Source organism: Brassica rapa, chromosome A10 (assembly GCF_000309985.2).
Source record: "Brassica rapa cultivar Chiifu-401-42 chromosome A10, CAAS_Brap_v3.01, whole genome shotgun sequence".
Lineage (NCBI taxonomy): Eukaryota > Viridiplantae > Streptophyta > Magnoliopsida > Brassicales > Brassicaceae > Brassica > Brassica rapa.
In genome coordinates this window covers 8,173,842-8,200,493 of record NC_024804.2, presented here as the reverse complement: position 1 = coordinate 8,200,493, position 26,652 = coordinate 8,173,842, and the positions used below count along the sequence as shown (strand labels likewise).

Genomic DNA, 26,652 nt, shown 5'->3' with positions numbered 1-26,652 from the left:
TTGATTTAGCTGCAAAAGTACAATTATGCACAAACCGGTACAACTCAAAAACTAGTACAATTATATACATGAGGTACAACTAGTAAACATGCACAACTACTTGTTATTTTATTTAGTATAAATGACTATACTATCCTTAATGAAAGTGCATTCTCAACCATTAAATCATCTCACATCTCCTTTAATATGAGCTCCACGATCTTTCTTTTCTTCTTCTTTCTTTCGGCTGGGACCCACTTCCTCTTTTTCTCAGCCCCTAGAATCATTGTGGACACCACCATTGAGCTTCCTCGTCTTAGCTACAACTTCATTCTTCTTTGCCACATCTCTCTCCTTCACTGCATATTTCTTCTTCTTCTTCGTTGCGGCATCTCTCTTCTTCACAATAAAGTTCCCTTTGTTCATCGCCGGTGAGTCACTCTTACTCATTGCCAATGCTACCTCCTTCTTTTTCAGGTGACTCGTGTTTTTTGGAACCATGATTGAATTTTTTCCTAGCTCCGCATCTATCTTTTTGGCCTCAAGAGCAAAAAGATGAAGATGATTTTTTTTAAAAAAATAGTACAACTAGTATAACTAGTACAACTTATAAACAAATCATTATTCAAATCAAATATTATTAAAAATATACTATTCATGTATTTGATACATGCAGATGAGAAAGATTAGAACAACATCTTCTTGGTGCTACATCATCTTTTTTTTTATCATCTTCGTACGCTGAAAACAAAAAATAAAATTTACCAAATTAATTGCAAAGTTGTATTAGTGATACATGTTTTACTTGTATCAATTATAGTGATTATACTCAATCTATTTATACTAGTTATACTCGTTGTAGTTGTACTAGTTGTACTAATTTGAGTTGTACTAGTTGTACTGCTTGGAGTTGTACTAGTTATACTAGTTGGAGTTGTACTAGTTGTATTAGTTATACTATGCGTTCTTCTTTATCTTTAAATCTTGTACGTAAAAGATAAAATTTGATTCCATATAAATATAATTGATTAAACATAACTATGGGATGATCGATTTGGGAAAAGAAAGAGAAATTTGATGGATGGTTAAAGACAAATTTTGATTTTGTTTTAAGGTGGATGAACATTAATGGAGAAGAAAAAAAGAAGAAGAAGAAGAAGATTATGATTAAAGTTGGATTGGGTTTTGGGTCTGGATCCGGGTCGAATCTGGGTAGGATAGTAATGACATAAGTTAGTAAATATGTTTAAATCTTTAGACCTTATAGTTTTTTTCCCTAATTTTAATTTATTTTTAGTTCATTTTTTAATTAAAAATAGAAGAGAAAAATAGAAGAGGTCCATTGTAGATTTTTTTGGCCTCTTCTGTCCCATTCTAGCATTTGATCCTTTCTAGAGAAAAAAACACCTCAACACATGTTTTTATCTAGGCATTTATGACCCTTTGTTGTAGAATTACGATTGGCTTGATCCCTACAAAAGGATAGTGGCATCCTTTCACCGGATCCAACCACAATCATTAAACCTCTTTTACTCTCCCTCTATCACGTTCAAGCTCAACATAAAGGCTTTCCTAATCCCACCATCGAGATCTGTACACTCCTAGCACAACACCTGTACAAACAACTACTTTACACTGAGCCAATAACACTTACTTCGATATTTTAAAGCTTTCCCTTTATTTTTTTCCTGGAACTTGCGACTCTACTACACCATTCCATAAGAGTCTTCCAGGTAAAAATCCACACTAAAACTTGATTTTCTATCTTCAGGCTTTACATAAACTAACTCCACCCTATTAATTTATGCCTGCAAGATCAACCACAAGCCAATGGAGTTACTTGGGATTGCTCATTCATTCAGTGAGCAGTCAGAAGTTCACATCGATGATGCAACTCCTGACCCGGTAAGCTTTCATCCAAGAACCCTCCTTGTTTACCCTTAGCATTCCTCTGTTTTTAGGTAGCTTCTCCTTTTCATGTTTCAAAGAGAGATCTACATTATGTTTCAGTCACTTCAGAAAGAAACCCCGTGACCGCTTCTTTCTCATATAAGTCTACTCCATTTCTTGAGTTTGTACAACTTTAAATGCTAACTTCCAATGGAGTTTTCCCTTGAACCAAATTCATGCTGAAAGTCACCTTTCTTGAGTTCTTCTTTTTTTAGCTCTTTCACCAGATTGCATAGCTCCTTTGCTAGACTTAAAGTAGATTACATTCAGAAGCGACTTGGTTTGGTAAATCCTTTCAAGTGTATTCCACATCCCAAAAACACTTGTTTCATGCATGATTCTTTTAGAATATAATCACTTATGCATATTCCAACAAGCTTCTTACTCTGAGATCCTTGTCAGCATTCTTTTAATCAACCTTTGCGGCTGATCCTTCTTCTTCCTTTCCAGATTATATCAAGATTGTAAAATCTTTCTTAAGAAGCGAAAGCAAGCCTTGAATCCCCAACTGACCCATCATCTTGTATTTTCAAATCCCAAAGTCACATAACTATCAACTTTTCCTTCTTAAATCTTTCTAGATTTGATTTTATGGTTGACTAATGTATTTAATCTTCAGGCACCAAATTTCAAATACACTCAAGAACTCTCCAACTCTTCTTAAGTTTGAGCTGCAAACCACAACCATTAACACAACAAACAATACCACCCAGAACTATAATATCACTGCTCAAGATTCTAACAAATAAGCTTAGTTGATCTAACTCACACAACCTAGGATTTAGCTCACCAAAAATGTAAGGCCTTACTCCTTAAACTACCTTGAACAAGAAAACAATAAGTATCTTTTCTAACTTGTAGTTTTCCTTCTCTTCTTTGTTGTAAATTATTGGATTAGCCCTAACCATGCTCCGACATCATTTGTACGAAATTTAACTTGGCTAAATGGGAGTAATCAAAAAGGTGTAGTGTATAGTTTGGGCCGTTTGGTTCACCTTCCTTTGTATATGTCTTGGGCTTAGATAAACAACATGACAAAAAAATTAAGAGTTTGAGAAGCCGAATAACTTTTCACATCTTATGTTTTGGCTTTTGAAGAAAAGCATATGCTTTTGTATTTTTCATCTGTTTACTTGTAAGTGGATGTTCTCGACTCTTCACTTATACAATAATACAAATGATACTTTCACACTTTCTGAATAGATCACTGGATTGCCAAAAGAAAAAAAAAAGGATTATAGAAAAATTAATATAGACAACACATTTACATGCGTTGACAAATACACATTATAGGGAAGAAAAAAAGACGTGAGGACAAGATATGTCCTGCGTGCAACTAACGGCAACAAAATAATAATACGTAGCATTATATATTATGTGAGAAAAACATTATATATTATATATCTATACTATTAAAGAAGAATCTTATTGTCCTTTTTACTTTAACCTACCATAATCTTTACTAACATTGTATATTTCATTAAGGGCAATCAAGTAATATTAATAAACACATCTATATTGGATCATTTTTTCGGATCCAGCCCACATCAGATCTCTCTTGGGCCATTTGGACCGATTAAGAAATCAGATCTAATTCTCACATTTTTTTTTCATTTGGGCTATTGAGTCCAAGTTCAAATAATTTTTTTTCAACTATTCTTAATTATTATTTTTTTCTTTTCTTAATATAATTTAACCATTCATAAAAAAATTGAATTTTTCATTGAAAAGTATAAATCTTTATTAAAAGTATATAACTTTTTTTAATTAAAATATTAATCACATAATGAAATTAATTTATCAGAGTTATACCAACTTAATTCATTAAAGAAATAAAGTTTAATTTTTTAAACATAAATAGTCATTTAAAATGAAATACGATAAATAAAGATAAAAAGTTTAAGTCTTTTATAAAATAAAACATAAATATATGAAAATATGATATTTACTAAATATTTGTCAATTGAAAAAAAAAACCCGCGCTTTGAAAACGCGGATCAAAATCTAATAATCTATTAATTTAGGGTCCTATTTCTTATCTACTATTAACAAGTCATAATAGGACCACTTAAAGATTAGTTAATATGACATATTTGATTATTTACATTAATAATAAACCAACTATAAATTTCAATTTTATTATTTTTAATTATAACAAAATCTGTTGAAAAGAATCTACCAAAATTTTACTTAAAAATTTAAATTTTTTTAATAAAATAATATATTAATTAATTTCATAATTAGTACTATAATATTGTTATAAATCAATGTTAACTAAATTTTTTTTTATGAAAAATAAAACAAAAATTAGATATATATATATATTTTTAAATTCTATAATTATATTCGGTATTATATAAAAATAGATGTGCTATATGAATTAAATATGACAAAATTATGTTAAATAGGTATATTAACAAATTTAACTTTTTAAAAATTTTTCATTTAAAAAATATATCATTCATCATTAAAATAGATTAAAATTCATAAATTGTATAATATATTTATACAAAATAAATTTATTAACGTAGGTTTAACTTTTATATCTACAACTATATATTATCTTTTTATTCATTTTTAAATTCAAAACAATATATAGTTTAAAATGTTTATATACAAAAATATAATAGTATGTAATAACCTTAAATTCATATACTATATATTTCAAAAATATGTAATTCGAAAACTATGAAATTTAATAATTCAATTAAAATATCAATGACAAATCAAACTATAATTATAATTTTTTAATTATAACAATATCTGTTAAGGAAAATTTACACAATATTACCAAAAAATTCAATGTAGTAACAAAAATAAATTCAAAATTCATGTAATCATCCAAACTCAAAAATAGTAGTTTTATTTTTTAACGTTTTCTTGAAAAAACATAATGTTTTGAAAATAAATATTCAAACTCAAAATGATAATACTCTAAATTTTACAAAAGATAAAATCATAGATAATAAAGAATAAATGACCCAGAAAAAAACACAAACTATATATGTTGTAAAAATTAAGGCAATCTAATATTTTGAAATCTTAATTAAAAATGAAAAGAAAACTTAATATCACAACATCAAAAAAATATCTTATATCAATAAAATTTACTAAAATAATATGATAGATGCTACTATGTAAAATAATAGATTATTTAAATGAAACAGTGTTTTTACTTATAAATCCCGTAAAATACTAAAATAATATATGTTAAAGTATATATTTAAAACACATCATGTAAATATAAATTATCTTAAACATATTTTTTCTATAATATAAATAAATAAATTTTAAAAAATGTATTATATCAAAATGTATAAATTAAAGAAAACAAAATATATTTTAAAGGAGGTTATTTATGTGATTATTTCATATTGTTATTTTATTGTACCAAATTTGAAAATATATTAATAAGTAATAAAAATTAATAACAAAATAAAATGTATTAAACAAATCACTAAATATTAATAATGCCGAATAAGAAATATAAACAATAATATCATATAGCTACACAATACATAATACTAAAACAGAAATTATATATTTAAAACATTTGTAATAATCTCAAATATCTATACTATACTAAAAGGGGGATATAAGCTCCTTTTAGAGTGTCCACGTATGCATAAAAAATCGTCCAATCAGAGAGTCCGAAGTTGCCACGTCATCTCATTTATTTTTTCGTAAAAAATAAAAAAACAATGCAAAGGAAAGGATCGAACCCGAGTTAGTATGATATAAATATAAGGCATATACCACTAAGCCATTGAAACTTTCTTGAACACATATACAAGAATCACTAAATATGTAATCACAAACTCTTATGTACATTTACAATAATATGAATTCAACTTTCAAGACTCCGATACTTAGTTTTGTAAAAAAAAAAAAATAAGTGACTAAGCTAATATATTCTTTGAAAGTGTTAGAACATTGACAAATATGAAAAATCATAGTTTTTTGTTTTCGTGACAAAGCTAAGAATTTTGTAAAAGTAAGTTTAACATATAAATTTTCGTGACAAATATGAAAAAGCATAGATTTTTGTACAATTTTGACAAAACAACTCAAAACATAGTTATCTAATGTCTTAATAAAATATTCTTTTAGGGTGCAATAATTAAATATATCAATTCAATAAATTTAATAATTTATAGACAAAAGAATAACACAACAAATTTTGAAACATTTGTTTAACCTATCGATTTGTTTTCATGAGAATCCAACTAAACAAGTTAAAAAACCATTAGATTTATTTAATTACCATTTTATTCAATTTTGAATAATTTCAAACTGTAATAATGTATCTTTTTGAAGTTACAAAAAAAAGTAATGTTCTTCCTTTATTACACTAGCATTATATATAGATTACATATACACAAATAAATATAATATAACAACATAAGCTTACTTTCCCTAATTCATATGAAAACTTTTTAAGTTATCCACCAAAGCAAATTAATTAAATCAATCAAATTGTTAGAATACAATAAATTAATATATAATTTTATTTTAAATTAAATTATTTAAAAAGTGTATTTTCATTAAAAACAAAATAATAAATAAGTAAATTTGATTTGATGGTAATTTTTATGACATATATATATTATGCGAAAGAAATATAAGCTTAATATGGAAAAAATCTTAAATACAAAAAACTCTAAAATTAACAAAAAAAACTAATAAAATAAAACTATGATATCAATTGAAAGCTTCTTAGACAATATTAAAAAAATATTTAAGCGATAATTAGACAAATTTGATTTTTTTTTACCCAAAAGTTTATTATTAATTAGCATCAGTTATTTCAAGATGTTTAAGAAATGATGGACTTAAATGATACATGAACTATAAATAGTAGTACTTTGTAAAGCTGACTTAGATAACACATCTGTACATCATTTTCAGTTCTTTTTGATGCATAAATTCAATTTCTTCAGAGCAGTTATTCCACAAAGAGATCGTATGAGATATTGTTTTGATATTCAGATTTGTTTCTTGACTTTTAAGAAGATTGATAACTGTAGAAATGTCTCATTCGAATATTATATGTCTATAACCGAATCCCCAACATAAGACAACTTTCTTTAAAAATAAATAATTTCATTTTTCTTATATTATATAATAAATATATATTATTTACTGATAATAAAAATATAGTTTTTCATCTATCACAAATATCTATGCAAATATGTGAATCAAGTACAACAATCAAACAACATAATGATTTCCACAAAGAAAATTTAAAAAATATATTTATGTTAGGTAGTCTTATTTTATATTTTTTAAATAATGTAATATAATATTATACATTATTTTTTATAATTAAGAAATACATATATATCAGTTAGACAAATTAAGCGATAATTAGACAAATTTGATTTTTTTTCCAGCCAAAAGTTTATTATTAATTAGCATCAGTTATTTCAAGATGTTTAAGAAAGGATGGACATAAATGATATATGAACTATGAATAGTATTTTGTAAAGCTGACTTAGATAACACATCTCCACATTCATTTCCAGCCTTTTTTTATGCCTAAATTCAATTTCTTCAGAACAGTTATTTCACAAAGAGATTGTATGAGATAATGTTTTGATATTCAGATTTGTTTCTTGACTGTTAAGAAAATTGATAACTGTAAAAGTGTCTTATTCGAATATGATATGTCTATAATCGAGTCCCCAACATGAGACAAGTTTGTTTTAAAAGTAAATAATTTTATTATTCTTATATTATATAATATATATATATATTATTTACTGATAATAAAAATATAGTTATTCATCCATCACAAATAACTATGTAAACATTTGAATCAAGTACAACAATCAAACAACATAATGATTTCCATAAAGAAAATTTTAAAAATATATTTATGTTATGTAGTCTTATTTTATATTCTTTAAATAATGTAATACAATATTATGCATTATTTTTTTTAGAATTGAGAAATACATATAATATCTTATCCGCGCGTAGCGCGGTTAAAAAATCTAGTCTTTATAAAATTAAAAAATATCTGCACGGACATGGGGGGTTAAAATCTAGTGTTGCTTTAAATGAAGCTTGTTAACAATACTATTAAAACAAAAACAATATTTATCTACTTGCAAGTAGTCTATATTATACCATTTCATTTAGTAGTAACTAGCATTCCTATATTTTTGAATGTACCATATATTAACTAATATTAAATATGCACTTAATCTTTAACACATTATTTAGTTGTTTCTTACATCCTTAACACATTATTTAGTCAATCGAAGCAAGTACCATATTTAAATGAATCCTAGCACATAATTATACAAAAATACGAAATCATAATTGGGGTTTAGCAAATATGACTCAAAACTTGATTTTGATTGCAAAATATAACTTCATTGTATACAACATATTAATAGTTGACAAAATTTTGTAACCATAATCGACTCCCTATTATTACTAAAAAGTTATCAAAAATAATGGCAGATTTGATTCAAGTATTATTACCAAAACGTTTCCAAATTCGTAATTTAAAATATATTAAAGTTATTAGAAGTTTCTTTTTAACAATCATTAATCACGCTTGTCTTTCCAAACCACATTTCATTAATAGATAGAACAATTAAAATTATTAGAAGTTTCCTTTTAACTTTCATATATATTTCAACGTTATTAGAAGTTTCCTTTTAACTTCCACCCACATTTGAAAAAGTTATTGCAAATCACATTTCTTTTTAATATAAATAGTTAGACATCGTAATTTCATAACAATCATTAATCACGGTTTGTGATCACAATTACGATAAGTCCTTAAACGAAATTATATGGGCCATCGTGATTTCGTAATAGTTAGACAACTCGTTGTTACGATAAGTCCTTAAACGGAATTAGTTTGTAGACACTATAGTTAGACATTTTTTTTTTGAATTAGACTATAGGTAGACATTATATTTAGATTTCGTTTATATATATAATGTCTAAAAAATTATAAAATGATATATGATGAATACTTGTAAAAATGTGTGCATATATTTTTGTCTCAATCTATTTAACTATTAACTATAAGAAGTATAATTTATAACATATGTTAGAGTTCTGCTAACATTGTGAAGATATTATAAATTTACCGGTAATATTTCGTTACATGAAATCAGATACATATGCACATAGTGGTATAATCTGAATCATTATAGATGGTCCACATACACATGTTATAAATTATACTTTTTTAGTTATATATGTATCAGATTATACCATCTACAAAATCATTATCTCATATATAATTAATTTTGTGGACCAAATCAGTTTGAATAATAATGAGAATAAATGACTATATGCCCGTAAGTTTGAATAATAATGACAACGCATTAAACATGGACGTCATTTTTTTTGTTAGTCATTGTAATGAAGAAGTTTATAGTATATTAGTAAAGTTATAATCTAATGATCAATGGCAAGCAATGACAATTATTGTAATTATTCTAGTTAACAAAGGGTTTTTGAATATAAGGTCTGAGAGAGAGCTTGTGGTGTTGCCACGTAGGAAATGACAATTTTGAAAATAACACATGAACTAAAAGTTAGTTATCTATAAACTATAATGCTCCTCAAATAATAATAAAGGGATAACCCATATGTGAACAGATTCTTTTATACACGTGAGTCGTGAGGGTATTAAACTAATTTTAAGTAACTAATCGATTATATTTTATTTATTAGTAAAAATAATAATGATATATGCGTACTAATTCATGTATATATGATTGTACATCAATTCTAATGCAATAAATAAATTCTTCAAGATCCTCACTAGATACATAAAAATATAATTCTTATAGTTAGAGTATTAACAGTAGATATATATATATATACATATATATATATATATATTGATAAAATAAATATTAATAGATACTACTATTAATATTTAATGATGGAACATATTACTATTGATATTTTTATGTGTATAGTTTTTACGGGTTATTCGAACAGTCATGTTATATATTTATCACAAATAACTATTTGAAAAAATATATTAACACAATTATAACATAAAACATTACATTAACATAAATTGTTGCAAAAGAGTATGGGTCAATAGATAATTAATTTTAACATATAATTATATATATATATCAAACTGTAATAAATTAGGAATTATTTATATAATAAAAATATATATAACAAAATTAAAATCAATAAATATTTAAATATCTATTGTGAATAGTAAAATTAACTTTTAAATTTAAAATAAACCAAAAACCAAACTAAATAAATAAAAATGTTTTTTTTTAAATGTAAATCATTTAATTGTAATAGACGTATACGAATTGTTGATGCTCAAATCTATTTCTATTTTTAGTATGCATCCTTTTCAAATGTTGATCCATTACAATTACAACAAGATGAAAAGTTAGTTTGACTAAAAATTTGTATATCTAACTTTTGTAAAATTGGAGCATCGCATTCATAAAATATCCACCATTCATCTAAATATTCATGAATTAGAATACTTAAATTATAACAATTTAAGTCTAATTGGATTAAATATCATGTCGCCCATCGGTTCAGTCGGTAGCCATATCCCGGGGTTTAACGATTTTTGCGGTTTTTATAGGATTTTTAAATAACAAGTTTTTCTTGAAAACCAAACTATATTACAGATCATGTCGCCGGTTATGCCAGTATAACTGCGGGTCTGGATCAGATATGAAAACACTGAATATAACCCTTCGTGTGTATCATTTAAATGTAGATACACAATCAAAAGTACCAATTTACGTTATATAAATTTAGTTTGTTTCAAATATAATCTCAGGCTTTGAAAGCGCGGATCAAAATCTAGTTCCTACTTGAAACACAAACATTATATCAGGTGTGATGTCGAAGCCTGTTTCCTAATAGTTTAGAGTTAGTTTTATATATATTTTTGAAACATTACAAAATTAGGTTGAGAATGACCCATACAAATACGTTTTACATGTATACATTTTTGTTTTCTATAACAAAATATTACAAGAAAGTTGTATAAGAGAACACTAAAAAATAAATAAATATAATTTTTGAAGTATGTAATTTCTGCCTTATAACTCAGGACAATATTGAACTGGTTCTAACAAGAAGTGATTGGAATTTTGTGAACTTTTTTTTTCTTTGCCACGGAATTTCCAAACCTCTTTAAGTAATTCCATGTCAAGTGAAAAAGTTCGGTTCTAACACGAAGTGATTGGTATTTTGTGAACTTTTTTTCTTTGCCATGGAATTTCCAAACTTCTGTAAGTAATTCCATGTCAAATGAAAAAGTCCGTTTATATGTAGGGAGAGTTAGAAAATGTCCCTACATATCACAAAAAAAAAAGGTTAGAAAATGCCCATATAAACTAGTATCCTCTATGTTCTCGATACCCAATAGGGCAATACAAATCATTGGTGAAAAGACTCATAAAGATCTTTTTAAAATGGCATGATCATTGGTGTTAATATGCCTGAAGTGATATATATATATATGTATATATTATATATTGTTTGTTGAATTAAGCACGCAACTAGTTTCCAAAAATAAGTTTTTTTCTAAAAACAGTTTCCAAAATTATCAAAATTATGTTCGTTTTTTTTTCCTTCTTACGACTCCACGGTGCATATTTTTGTAATTCACATATAATCGAACACAAAACAAGCTTTATGTAAATAATATGTTACAACATCTCTAAGAAAGAATTTCATTTTGAAGATATGTAATCCGTAAAATCGAGATTCGGCAAAAACACAGGGCACAAAGTAATTTCAAAAACACATATCTCTTTTATTAGAAATCCTTTACAATCACTTATAGACTTGTTTGATCCAAATTATACGACTCGACACAGATCGATTTCTAACACATCTAACTGAATTGACTCAACCCATATTGATCAAATCTACCAATTCACTCAGCTATGAAACTGCAAAACTCTTTGTGTTTCTCTCTGAGAATTACAACGTCAAAAGCTCTAACTCCAAACCTAGGCAAAAACTAAAATATATATTAAATAATCGTTTCCTATTATCTAATATACTATTTTCTATATTTTAGCATCACCAAATCTTCCAATTTGTGATCTAGTAACATTCATTTAATGCTTATTTCATCAACCAAACATATGAAAATATCCCACATCATCACATCTTGACGTATTTCGTTTTTATTCTCCGAAGCGTGTGTCACACCCCATTCTCAGTGTGTAACATAAGTACGCGAACCAAAGCTCCACCACTGCAGCAACCTATCAAGCTCCAAGTTCTTGAGGTTATATTCTCGCCTTTTTTTGCCGAAGTTTACAACTCAAGCTCACTAACCTCTAAGCAAATATGGATCATACATCCCATCAAAATATTAACTTAAACTCCCCCTGAATCAAGTATAATCTCCCCCTACTTGAGAGAAAAAATTTGTGAAACACTTAATGATACTTGTTGGACCACCAAAACTCTCAATACCTCCTAGCCATCGAACTGGTTCATCAAGCTCAATATATTGATCATCCATTCGAGTGTATGACACATTGGTATGCTAGTGTGAAACATCTTTCGCAGACTTAGGATAAAATCCTTCTTATCTATCCATAGATGTTCATACCTTATGGGTTCCACATAACAAAGGTTCTTCCTCCAAACTCGCTCAGTCTGGTTTCTCCAAGAATAATAAAAAGCAACACTATGTCCGATCTTACCACAAAAGTGACAGCCATTCCTTCGCTTAGCAACAAATTTTATGTCTTGTATCTTTGGAATCACAATCTTTGCTTGAGTTTCATCTTTTCGTACAGCTGAAACAACTATGATTGAGCGTTTTACAAACTTGGTTTCTTCATTCTTTTCAACCATCTGAGAACTAGTTCCATGATGACCTCGCTTTCCACTGAACAATCCTCCATTCCCAACAAGCTGTGTTTTGATTCTCTTAAGTCTTTGTCTCTGATCTTGATTTTTCTTTGGTTTTTGGTTTGTCAACTTGTTGTGCTGCAGCTTTTGGTTTGTCATCTGATTTTACTTCAGCTTTTATGAACCTTATTCCTCCACCTCATCATACTATTGTGAAGTCGATCCTTGATAACCTAAACCCCAATTAATTTTTGGAGGCTGCCCCATTGACAAGCTATGATCCAGGCTTGCTGATCAAGTGTTCAACATTCTTAATTTCTTGTAATTCTCAGTAACTTGTATTTCCAGAAGCTGACTCTTCTCAAGTTCTTAATTCAACAGCTGTTTCACCTGATGAAACTTTATTACAGACTCTTGCTGAACTCGGTTCTGCTCTGCGATAAATCTCTTAAGAGACTGAAGCTCATCTTTCTCATCATTCTCTGTCATCCTACACTTTGATCCACCCTTTTTGTCAGTCTGTTCCATCTCTAGGATGTTGACTTGAGCTTTTGACATAGCTTTATCTTTGATGAGCTGCAAGTTTTCGTCACTGAGTTCTGCAAACTTACCAAAGAGAACCTGATACTCAGCTCCAAAATTCGCATCTAGACCACTTTCTGTATCATAGTGTATCAGAATTGATGTGTGACACACATGACGCACGAAGTTCACCTTTAGTGATGTCTTTTTTAGATCCCATAACTCCATGAAGAGCCACAAAATTGAGAGCATCTTTTTTTCTTTCTGGCTTCTTATCACTGCAACTTCTCTTCATCTTCATATTCTTTGTGTTTACACACTCTGATTTTATGTGCCCATAACCATTACATCTATTACACTTGATTTCTTTTCTCTTGAATGATGTACAATCTGTTTTGTCATGTCCAATACCATGACAATTAAAATACACAATTTCCTGCATTTTATGTCTTTCTTCTTCTCTAGGCAGTCTGTTGTTGGACATCCTATACACGAGATTTTTTTTTTCAAGTTTCTGAATCATCAGGTAAATAATTTATTCAAGTTTTTAAGCTCTTTGGATGTCTTCATCAACTGTAATTCTAGAGTCTTAAGCAAGCTTTTAAGACTTAGATTCCATTTCCATCTCCTCAGCCTTTAATATCCCTACTATCTCAGAAAACTTGAGTTCATCAGTGTGCATCGTCAAATTTGTCGCCGCTTTAACTGCTGCAAACTTAGTAGGTAAACATCGAAAAAGTTTCTTCACCATTTTTGCATCTTCGTATTTTTTACCTAAAACTTGTGTTTCATTAGCCATGGAGCTGAGCTTTGCACTGAATTCTCTTGTCTTCTTATCATCACCCATCCTTATGTCTTCAAACTGTGATGCAAGCAAGCCCAATCTTATCCTCCTAACATTCGCAGTACCCTCAAAACAAATTTTGTATTATATCCCAAGCCTCCTTAGCTGATTCAAAGCCCTGTATAAGCTCAAATTGCTTTCCATCTACAGAACTAGAGATTGTATCCAATGCTTTCGCATTAAACTTTGAAAGCTTTTTCTCTGTTGCCGTCCACTTTGTCTTCAGTTTAAGTGTCTTCAAGCCATCTTCTTGCATCACCCACTGTTCTTCTCATCCAGATTGAACAACTGCCCATATATCTTCATCAGTTCCACGTAAGTTTGCTCTCATTCTCACTTTCAGCATCAAAATATTATGTGCCAAAATCGCCATGTTGTCTTCTCAGGATCTCACTTTGGTTCGAAGAACCCTCCTTTGTTTAGGTTTCCCGCTCTGATACCAATTGTAAAATAGAGATTCAGAAAAAACACATGGCACAAAGTAGTTCCAAGAACACACATCTCTTTGATTATAAATCCTTTGCAATCTCTTACAAACTTGTTTGATCCGAATTACACGACTAAACACGGATCGATTTCTAACACACCTATCTTGCTTGACTCAACCCCTGTTAAACAAGTCTACCAACTCACTCAGCTATGAAACCCCAAAACTCTTTGTGTTTTTTTCTGAAAATTACAACGTCAAAAGCTAACCCCAAACCTAGGTAAAAGCTAAGATATATATTAAATAATCTTTTCCAATTATCTAATATACTATTTCTTATATTTTAGCATCACCAAATTTTCTAATTTGTAATCAAGTAACATTCTTGTAATATTTCGTCAACCAAACATTTAGAAATATCCCACTTCATCACATCTTGACATTTCCTTTTTATTCTCTGAAGCGTGTGTCATAGACCATTCTTAGTGTGTAACACAAGTACGTGAACCAAAGCTCCACCACTGCATCAACCTATCAAGCTCCAAGTTCTTGAATTTACATAATCTTCAATGAGGATTCGAGGATGGATTGTTCCAACAAAAAAAATTTAAATATATCTTTAAATATTGTTGTATATTATAATTTAATCTTCAACCTTCATAATAATTAATTATAAGTATTAAAATTTTATAAGTAAATAATAAATATATATTATAATTAAAAAGATTAAATTTAAATCTCATATATATATATGTATAATTGGTTTAAAAAAATAAAAAAATGTTTAGTTTTTTTTTTAAACTGCATCAACTAGAGAAAAGAGTTACAAAATAGTAAAATTAACTATAGATAATATTTCTATTTTACATAATATTATTGTGTATTAACAGTTTTGATTTAAAAACTAAAACATTGAAGTATTTTATGTATTATATATAAATGTATCTTTGAATATTTAATCAAAATATATTTATAAAGATTAAATTATTATAAATAATATTAATATAATTATATGTAATTACATAATTATACAGAAAAACTGAAACTAAATATTACTCTGAGGTTTTGACTAGTTAAACCTCAAATTTGAGATTTATTATTTAGACCTTCAAAATTTGAACATCTATTGACGAGCAAAAACTTTAAAATTTGAAGATTTGAAAGCTTGCTGAGATGCTCTTACTCCAACTGTAAATGTAAACACCCGAGAATGAGCCTCATCTATCACTTGATTTTGCAGGTATTTAATGCCTCATATTTAAAGTGACATGAGACAGTTAAGATGTATAAACAGCAAAATGTTGTTATCAGTGTCATATTTCAAATATAGATAGATTAACTAGTGTCCAATTATGTGTTACTTTTCCTTAGTTTTGTTTAATAAACAACACATTAGGACTAATTCTGTGTAAATTTCTTTTCCTTAGTTTTGTTTACTTTTCCTTAGTTTATAAAGAAAATCACAAAAATTATATTGGAACTAATTTTGTGTAAACTAACCTACAACACATTAGAGATGGTCATTTTATCTGTTCTATTTGATTATATCCATCATTCCGATTCAATCCAAAAAAGTCCGCTCCACTCCACTCCACTCAAAACAAAATAAATACTAAAATTAATTATTTGTTAAAAACGAAGAAAATTACAAATATTAAAAACAATTATTACAGATATCCGCTCCGCTCTGTCCAGACAGATGTACAAATACATGTATATCTAGATTAAATATAGAGTTTTAAATGTATAATATTATATAATTAACATTTCAACATATTACTTAGGAAAGTATTAATTCAAGAAAAAAAAATCCTTATGACAACAGCTATAAATCTTTGTTAAGTTTTTTTTACCTAATTTTTAATTTTATGAAATATATAGTTTCACTAATCTTTTATTTTATATACCATATAAAAGTATTCTAAAAACATATTTTTATTGATTTATTTAAATTATTTCGTTACATAACATAGATGAGATATATATCCACAAGTATCCGTATTATCTGTAAATATCTACATATTTTTTGGAAATCCGTATTTTTCGAAGAAAATCTAAAATAGAAAAATTAGATATCTGTAAAACACAAATCAAATCATAAATACTAAATTTTTAATAGTATTTACTATTTGCCTATCTCTACAACACTTAGCACGAAAGACTCATATATAACCATCACATCTGTAGGGAATGAACAACCAACCTGACATATGCTGACGTACCTTACGATATTTTTACCATAATTTTCTGAAAGTTATCGTATGAGGATCCGACAAACTGCTCAAGTGAAAAAAATCCTATAAAAAGTCCGTGCAGTTTTTCCTAATGAATTAGCAGTCCAGTTTTGCGCTCGAGGATGGTAGATAGTCTTGAAGTCTTGAAACATTTCCTTTAAGATACCTAACTCCTTCAACTCTGTTGCAAATTTTGGCTATATTGTTGGGTCTTGAATCAGTGAGATTAGATCCTTGTAGTATGTTCTGAGGTGTTGACATGTTGTGTATTGATGCATACTTTCAATAGCCCAGGTTAAGTTTTTCCCGTTCTCTATGTAGAGATGAGATGTGCCTACTTTGATTCGTTAAGCCCAAAACTTTCAATAGCCCAGGTTAAGTTTTTCCATGGATCATCCCATGCTCTTATCTGAAATCCAGAATGCACTTTTTGTCGGATACCTAAGCCAGCAATGGCCTATATGCCGATAAACTTCTCCAAACATAAGAAGGGTTATCAATAGCAATTGAACCCAAAAGCAATTCTTTTTGTATTTTCCACGCAATACTCTTGCGAGAAAAGATTCTAGGAATTGTACCAGACGCCACAACTTGTTTTCCAGAAATGCTGGATTTAAATCATAGATCATAAGAAATCTAAGACCGCCTTCCTATTTTGGGCAACACAAATTTTCCCATTTTTCCAATGCATCCCTTGTTTAGGTGGATTTGAGCTCCACCATAATTGTGCAATGGCACTAGCGATATTTTCACAAATATCCAATTGTAATAGGAAGTTTGACATAATATAGGTTGCAAGGGCGATGGCAATGGATTTTATAAAAATCTCCTTCCCTCTTTTTGATAACCACCGAGTAGACCATCCATAACCCTATGTTGCAATCTATCTTTGATTAATGCAAAAAGCTTGCATTTCGACCCACTAATATCCTATAAATTTCCCAATTAAGGTTCCATTTCGTCTTCGTTGTCAATACCTAAAGAAGTTTTGATTGTTTGCTTTATATTACAAGGAACTTCTTACCGAAGCTTAAATTTTTTTTTATAAAAGTTGATGCACTGCCACAAAGCTTTTCCATAACTCCTAACTGCTTTCATTATTTCATCACATTCACGGGGCTCACCCTTACAGATAAAAAGTTATCATCAGCGAAGAGAATGTGTGACACCGGAGGGCTAGCGCGTGATACGCACATCCCCATCATATTACTTTGATTCTTTACATGATTAAGAAGGCTAACGAGCAATGTGCTCTCTAGGACAATATTTTCTCTAGGATGTCCATTCATTAAAACAAGGTATTTGACAAAGGATATACAAAGCATTATCCACTCATTCCAGATTGCTGAGAAATCCATCTTCTGCATAACAGCTCTACTGAATTCCCACTCCATTCGACATAAGCCTTGCTCGTGTCAGTTTTAATGGTTATTTTCTTATTTTTCCACCTAGGTTTGTACTTATCGCATGAAACATCTCCTGAGCAATCATAATATTATATATGATATGTCTTAGCGAAACAAAGGCTGATTGGGTCTATAAAATACGGTTTGGTAAGACCTTCTTCAGTCTCTGACATAAGACTAGAGAGATTATCTTGTAACTCACATCACAAAGACTCCTGGGACAAAATCGTGCCATATCAGTAGACTTCTGTTTCTTCCAAATGAGACAAATGTTTGTGTCAATCAATTCTTAAATTAATCAAAAAGGAATTCATTAACCATATATGTTAAGTCTCCCTTCACTATATCGCAAAATTTATGGTAGAACAAAGCTGTCATTCCATCTGGACCCATAAATTTTTCCGGATGCATTGCGAAAATGGCAAGTTTGATCTCCTATTCTATAACCAGATATGTAAGATCCTCGTTAAACAAATTTGTGATAGTCGTTGAAATATTTTGTCAATCTTCATATATCTCTTTCAGATTCAAAGACTCAAAAATATCTGTTAAATAAATAATAACAATGCGCGATGCGTCCTCATCCTCAACCATATTTCTGGATTCATTTATTAACCGAATAATACGGTTTTTTGCTCGTCTCTGCTTTGTCAATGTATCGAGTTCCTTGCCCCTTCTTGTAGTCAAAAGACCCTACTCTTTTATTTTTAGAACATTTCCTCCATATTAAGAGCTTTAAGAGCTTTAGAAAGCTTATGTGATTCAGCTGCTAACTCTTCTGATAAAATATCATTCTTTCATACATAACCTCAACTTTTTTTAAGTTCCTCCCCATGCTTTTCCGATTTTGTATTATTTTGTCTTCTTTATTGGTTCATAGCTCTGTGACAGTTAGAGATATGTGACATAATGTTTGCATCAGCTGCTGGGAGTTCTGATGAGTTCCATCTTTTCAATATAACCTGTATAACCCTCAATTGAATGAATATATCTAAGACATTACATAATTTTTAGGAGAAATACTTTTCATTTTTTCCGCAGGCTTAAGAGCGTTTTTACCATATGCATGCAACGATATAGAGAAAAAAAAAAGAACTGAAATTGAGGACTACAATCTAGAAAAGACGTTCGACAAACCTAAAGTATAAATATTTATCATCTCCTCTGAGGATGAAAACCTTTATTACATTTTCTAGCCGTCCTCACAAACTCCTCCAAATGACGCATAAACCCATATAATAAAATTATATTGTTTTGTCGTACATTTTATTGCCTAGCAATACTAAAATGCTTAGTTTGTACATGGAATAGATTACATTTTAAACTAGGAAATTATATTTCATTATGAAAATTTAAATGATTTGATACATCTTATGGATATTATGAAAAATACTTCAGGCTGTTACAAAAAACTGGCTTCCAAAACAGACATTATCAAAATCTAAAAATTACTTAATGTTCCTTCAGGCTGGTTTGAATGGTAACCAAGGAAACGAAGAGGAACACTGCATTCCTTAATGTTCCTCAAAAATGTTACCATTCGTGAGGAATATTTTTTTCTCTTCATTCCTTCTCATTCCCTTTTTTGTAGAGAATTATAATGCAAATTTGTTCCTTGTTAATTTTGATAAGGAACCCTTGTTCCTCATTATTCCCAAAATTTTATTCCTATTTATTCTTTTCCTAATCATTCCTAATGTTTCTTGATGGTTACCAGTCACACTGGTTAGCAAATTGCTCCTTCATAAGATTGTTGAGGAATGGATAAACTTTAAAGATAAAACATACTCCCTTTTTTGTTGACAATATATATGACAACGATTATATATATAAAAAGCCCTTGAATCTAAACAAAACAATAATAATTTGATAACTAATTTAAGAGTTTCTTCTCTGTCGCTTTGGTTATACGAAGTAAAATTCTTGCGTGAGCAAGAGAGGCAGATCGCAGATGGTAGTAAATATCAAGAGTGATCCTTCAACGATGATCATGAGTCGTGACTCGTGACTTCATTGTCTACTTTGATAGCAATAAAATATAATTTAATGAAACTTTATAATATTCTATGGTTTATTCAAAGGACTTGATTGTTTCTGAGATTAGGGGCAAGAACGTGGGTGCTCTAGAATAGGTGATTCCATCTCTCATTCGTCTTCAAGGTGCCAAAATGACAGTGTCTGTCACACAACCTTTTCTCTTTGTGTTTGGGTTTCTGTATAAGCATTAAAGCTACAACTTTTATTGATTAGGTAGAGGCCAAAGTTGTGTTTTTTATTTCAGGTTTATCTTAATGGGGTTTCTACTCTAGCAAAGTAATATTTTATGTGCTCACATCATACCTTCCATGTTTTGAAAATGATTTCCACTTTTTAGACTTTATTCATGTTTTCAGTCTTTTGCATATTTCTGTCCAGTTGAATTTGTCTAGTTGTCCATCAACATTGACTTTGTAATGTAACTTTGTGATCATTACCTCATAACACGTCCAGATTCGGATTTTGACGGCTTCATTCTTGTCCATCCTTTGTTCCCTATATGGCCTTGAGACAGATATTGCTAGTATCTCATTTGCTTGAAAGAAAGATAAGCCACCACTGACTGGAATCGTTGCAGAACATCTTACGCAGAGCTGAATCTAACGTGATAGAGGCATCAAGTCAGCTTACTATTTCAGAAATAAATGGACTACTTTTTCAGAAATTCATATCTGGAAACCAAGTCCGTTCTTCGCCAGGTTCCTAAGAAGGCCGGATCTGATCTAGCATCTCCTTCTCAGGCGCTGAACATTGCGATAGCTATTAGTGGGAGCACCAAAAGCAAGAATGTCGTTAAGTGGGCGCTCGAAAAGTTTTCTTCTGACAAAAACCTCGTGTTCAAGCTGATTCATGTCCATCCAAAGATTACTTCTGTACCTACACCTTGTAAGTTCAAAATATTTATTCTCTACCTGACTGAGACTTTATGTAAGTTAATTGCTTAGTAGCTTGATACACGGTTTATGCTTCCTTCCAAAGCGGGAAGGACAGTCTCTATCTCTGAGGCACCAGAAGATGTGGCGGCTACTTATAGACGACAAGTGATGGAGAAGACAAAAGAAACTCTTCTTAAACCTTACAAGAAGATGTGTGAGCGGAAAAAGGTTTTAGTTTTTGTCTTTCTTGGTCTTCCTTTATCAGATATCTTATAGATAAAGATTTTTCTTGAATCTGCTTAACACAGGTTGCTGTAGAACTTCAAGTGCTTGAATCAAATAGTGTGGCAGTTGCGATAACCAGAGAGGTTAATCAGCACCTGATAAGCAGGCTTGTGATTGGAGGCTCGTCTCATGTTGGATTGGACGGGTACGGCTTGAAACGTTATGTTTTTTTAGTTTGATTTATATATGTGATTGAACAGAGTTTTTCTCAGATGAGTTTATGGGTTGAGACTATTACATTTACAGGAATCGTGATGTAACCGCGAAAATATCAGCCTATGTGTCAGAACTTTGTACAGTTTATGTTGTCTCAAAAGGTGTCTACATTCTTTCGAAAAATAAATCATCGTCAGATGGCGAGATCAATGAAACTATAAGAGATTCCCGTAGTGAGAGAGCTGACACATCTAGCTACTCTTCTAGTTCAGGACATATCTCAGGTTTGGAGCTTTTCACCAGTCATTAACTGATGCATGAACCATGACATTAACTTTCCTTTTGTACATTCCTCAGCTGCACTGAAATCCAAATCTCTTGTTCTTTCCAATACGAGATTACAACATCTCCCGACAATAGCAAGAGGGGTTTCTGTTCGTATGGAAACCAGTTCTGTTGACTCATATGAAACTAAAAGTATGTTTTCCGATCAAGTTAGCAAGAGAAGTAGCCCTGAAACATCGCGTACCGTTACTTGGAATCCTCCTCGAAGTTATATGTCAAGCAACGAAAATGTTAATCAAGGTGATGATTATTTCACAGATAACCAGGTAAGATTTCATTAGACATTTCTTAATCCCTGGGTCGATGAGCTATTTTTTCTATCTTACAGCATCGGATGTCTCCCAAACTACTATAACTGCATTTCATATATCCCCGAATTTAAAGTGAAATCCGTATCCTCACATTGAAAATTCAAAACTTCAAACCCTCCCAAAACTAAAGTTGAAACTTCCAAAACTCATAAACCTTACTTATAAATTGGTTTAAAGATGGTTTAGTGTTATGGAATCAAACAATAAACCTTATATATCCGATTTTAAACCAAACCAAACTAAAGGTATTACAGAGTATTAATTTTTTTTTGGTGGGAGGGAGGTTTGGAGGTTTGAACTTTTAATTTGTGGATTCCGAACTTTAAATTAGGAGATATATAGAATGCAGTCACAGTTTGGGAGACAACTGATGTTATACGACAGTTTTCCTGGGGATATATTTCGTCGACCCTTAAACCCTCTTGCAAAATCAAAAGCATTCGGAAATCAGAGGTTTTTTTCCCTGATTTCAGGACACACTCCACGAAATTAGAAAGTTGAAAGATGAACTTAGACAGGCTCAAGAAATGTATGCAATGGCTCAAGTAGAAACCTTGGATGCTTCTCTCAAGGTCCGCATGAAGAATCTCTATAAAAGAAAATGGATAACTTGTATTTGATGAAGCATCTTAGCTATTGGTATGTGTGTCTAATATATTTTCCACCTTTATGTGTTTCAGCTGAATGAGCTTGAATTTGAAGAGCTAAAGCTTAAGGAGAACGGAACAAAGGGGTTAGAAGAAAAGGAAACACAGAAGTTTGAGCAGATGAGAAGGGAAACGAGAGAGGTCGTACAGAAAAGAGAAGCCAGAGAGAAGGAGGATAAGCTTAAAGAAAGGTCCCTTGTGGCTCCCAAGCTGCAATACCAAGAGTTCACTTGGGAAGAAATCAAAACCGCAACTTCATCATTCTCTGAAGATCTAAAAATTGGAAATGGAGCTTATGGGGCTGTTTACAAATGCAAACTCCGTCATACATTTGCCGCGGTCAAAGTTTTGCATTCCGCTGAAAGTAATCTTTCCAAGCAATTCGATCAAGAGGTACATAGACAGCCTAAGCGCGCGTTGTTGTTTTTGATTGAAGCTTCTCCATTGTTCAAAAAATTATGACGTTTTTATTCTCTCTTAGATTGAAATATTGAGCAAGATCAGGGATCCACACTTGGTTCTCCTTCTAGGCGCTTGTCCAGAGCACGGAGCCCTAGTCTATGAATACATGGAAAATGGTAGCTTGGAAGATAGACTGTATCAAGTCAACAAAAGTCAACCAATCCCGTGGTTCGTCCGGTTCAGGATAGCTTGGGAAGTCGCATCAGCACTCATCTTCCTCCACAAATCGAAACCGACACCAATCATCCACCGTGATCTTAAACCAGCCAACATCTTGCTTGATCAAAACTTTGTCAGCAAAGTAGGAGACGTGGGAATCTCCACAATGCTCCAAGTCGACCCTTTATTAACACAATTCACAATGTACAAACAGACAAGTCCCGTGGGAACACTATGCTATATCGATCCTGAATATCAACGAAGCGGGATGTTATCTTTCAAATCAGACGTCTATGCGTTTGGAATGATCATTCTCCAGCTTCTTACCGCTCTTCCGGCCATAGCACTAACGTATAAAGTAGAAACAGCAATGGGGAAGAATGACGAGTTTATACAGATTCTTGATAAAAAGGCCGGTGACTGGCCGATGGAAGAAACCCGTAAGTTAGCCGCTTTGGCCCTCTCCTGTACAGAGATCCGTGCTAAAGACAGGCCTGATCTTGAAACTCACATTCTTCCAGCATTAGAGAGCCTTAAGAATGTAGCTGTAAAATCAAGAAACTTGATTTCCTCTGCGCCGAATCAACCTCCAAGCCATTTCCTCTGCCCATTACTTAAGGTAATAACTTGTTCATTACGTCATCTATTTCTTGCGAGAGGAGTTAGGGAAGAATGTTCTTCTGTTTGCAGGAGGTGATGAGTGATCCATGTGTTGCGGCTGATGGCTATACTTATGACCGAAGAGCCATAGAGGAATGGATGGAGGACCACTGTACCTCGCCGGTGACTAACTTGCCGTTACAAAACATTAATCTTTTGCCCAATCACAGTGTTTGTGCAGCCATTGGCGAATGGAGACATAAAAACCAGTAAGGCAAGCAAAAGGGTGCGCTCCATTTTAGTGACTCCTCTTTCTCAAACTGTGTAGCCAATATCAACGGCCTGGTGTTATCATAGCATTTTTCTTTCTTTTTAATCTTTTTTTTTTTTGGTGCTGGTTTATTTTGTGGGACCATAATCTCAAATGCTATTATTCAGACAATTTAATCTCATATGTTATTAACGAGTCTACATATTCTTATGACTTAATAAAATAATATAATTCTAATTTTTTCTTTTTATTTTATCTTCCGATATAAATTTTAATTATTAGATCTCGAATATCAAGATATAACTATCTATAACTAAGGTTCTAGTTTTATCAAGTTCTACACTGACAATGGTACATCTTGGTATAATTTGAACTAGACGATAATCTGCACGCATTCGTGGAGTGAATTTTTTATATTAATGTTTGTTCATTAAATAGTTTTAACAATTTGCATCATACAGTTTTTATCGATTGTAAAATGACGAATACAAATGTTAACCACCTCTTAAATGTATAATTATTGTTGACGAGTTACATATTACAGTTCATTTTAATTACTTTTAAAACTTCATATGCACAAAAGGAAATTAAGTTTTGCGTGTCATACAAATCACTTAAACCAAATAGGCAACATCAATTGTAAAATGACGAAAGATGATTAGGTTTTCTGCTCTTGATTTGTTTAGTATTGACTGTCTATAAGTGATTTCATTGTGTTTTCGTTTTCGTTTATGTTTCACTTATATGAGATTTGTTTCCTTTTTCTTAACTTATTATGTAAATTCAGTGAATTACATAAGTCTCAATTTAAAAAGATAGACATCTGTAAAAATTAGTTCCACTCTAGATACATATCTAAGAAAAAAATGTTTGAAAGAAATCACCGGCAAACTCTATTCACATGCTAGTGTTCAAATCTAATATATCAAGCTATTATATAATATAAGTGCATACTCTAAATATAAATGTTTGTCTAGTATATATTCATCAGTTCGGTTTACAACTCATCTAATTATAGAACAACAAATCAAATTACTTATTTTATTAACCTACGCTTTTGAGGTTTAGTTACTTAAGAGTATACCGATTAAAATATATATATATATATATATATATATATATATATATATATATATATAAATGTTTAATACAGAGTTTTTAAGAGATGATTTTTACTCTAAAAATAATAGTCAAAAAAGGCTTTGGTTCTTCAAGAACTTTTTAAAAGAAAGAAATAACATTCAGAATGAATTTTATGATTATCTTCAAACACATAAGGTACAAATTTTATTTTTTAATTGGTTTGAAGATTATGCTTCTAAGAACAATATAAATTTTCCTTTTTCTAAAACAGTGAATCCAATTACCAATCGCAATAAAACTCCTGAATGGGAAACACTTGCCAATGGTAAAATTATTCGCTCAAATCATCCTCCTCCCCAAGGGATAAAGCTAGATTGGTTAGGAACCCCAATTGAAGCAATTCCTTTGAAACGACCCCAAGAAGATGATAAAGCTAATATAAAAAATATCATTGTTCAAAACAATTTTTCAAACACTAATCTTGGTACAATAAGCAAACAACTTGATAGGATTGAAAAATCAATCCAAAATCAAAACCCCATTCCAATGGAGTCTCCTTCTGAAAAGAAAAACAAAAGTCCCATGTTTAAACCTTTCCAAATTTCCAATTCAAGTGTCAAAACTTACCAAGACACAAACCTTGAATTCATTCGTGCCCTCCAAAGTCAATTAAGTAAAGCTGAAATAGGAGATAGTAGCATGCCACATATTTCTGATATCCCTGATACTCCTACATCCAAAATCCAAATAAACACTCTAGCCAATGATTCAGACATTAGTGAATGTTCTGATCAAAATTCTGTCCCAAAAATAAACCGTCTTGATTGGCAAAACCATCAAGATCGTCAATTAATCTCAGCCCCTGATCTAGGACAAATCCAACCAATAGAGCAATCTCAATTTAACTCATCATCAGTCTATGACTGGAATATTGATGGTATATCTGAATATAACATTTTAAGTTTCCTCCAAAAAATGACAATGGCCGCAAACGCTTATAGAACCCAAATAGGAAATGAGGATAAAACCATAGCTGAACTCCTAATAGCTGGCTTTTCGGGACAGCTAAAAGGATGGTGGGATAATTACCTAACCAATCAGCAACGAACAGAAATACTAGATTCAATTAAAACGGATGAAGATAATGTACCAATCCTAGATAATCTCGGAAATCCTCAACAAGATGCTGTTGCTACTTTAGTCATAGCCATAAC

At 30.6% G+C, this 26,652-nt stretch overlaps 1 protein-coding gene across 3 annotated transcripts; it reads left to right on the top strand.

Annotated features, from left to right (window-relative positions):
- Window positions 1-43: 43 nt before the first annotated feature.
- LOC103844389 (putative U-box domain-containing protein 53) lies at window positions 44-26,175 on the top strand. Of its 3 annotated transcripts, XM_033282013.1 has the most exons (11): window positions 44-1,712; window positions 1,795-1,884; window positions 15,031-21,129; window positions 21,223-21,347; window positions 21,428-21,549; window positions 21,651-21,844; window positions 21,918-22,171; window positions 22,690-22,788; window positions 22,897-23,256; window positions 23,345-24,103; window positions 24,175-26,175. In XM_033282013.1, exons 3-11 carry the CDS (start codon window positions 20,889-20,891, stop codon window positions 24,355-24,357), a joined length of 2,337 nt encoding a protein of 778 aa, XP_033137904.1. In that variant the 5' UTR covers window positions 44-1,712; window positions 1,795-1,884; window positions 15,031-20,888; the 3' UTR covers window positions 24,358-26,175. The 3 variants fall into 3 exon arrangements, with proteins under 3 accessions (XP_033137904.1, XP_033137903.1, XP_033137905.1); XM_033282012.1 differs by having other exon boundaries at window positions 44-1,884; XM_033282014.1 differs by lacking the exon at window positions 22,690-22,788 and having other exon boundaries at window positions 44-1,884.
- Window positions 26,176-26,652: the final 477 nt, after the last annotated feature.

Coding starts and splice junctions, on each gene's coding strand:
- LOC103844389 (XM_033282013.1), top strand. CDS start 20,889: ATGGACTACTTTTTCAGAAATTCATATCTGGAAACCAAGTCCGTTCTT. Junction 21,130..21,222: donor TACTTCTGTACCTACACCTT/GTAAGTTCAAAA, acceptor TTCCTTCCAAAG/CGGGAAGGACAGTCTCTATC. Junction 21,550..21,650: donor TCTCATGTTGGATTGGACGG/GTACGGCTTGAA, acceptor TTACATTTACAG/GAATCGTGATGTAACCGCGA.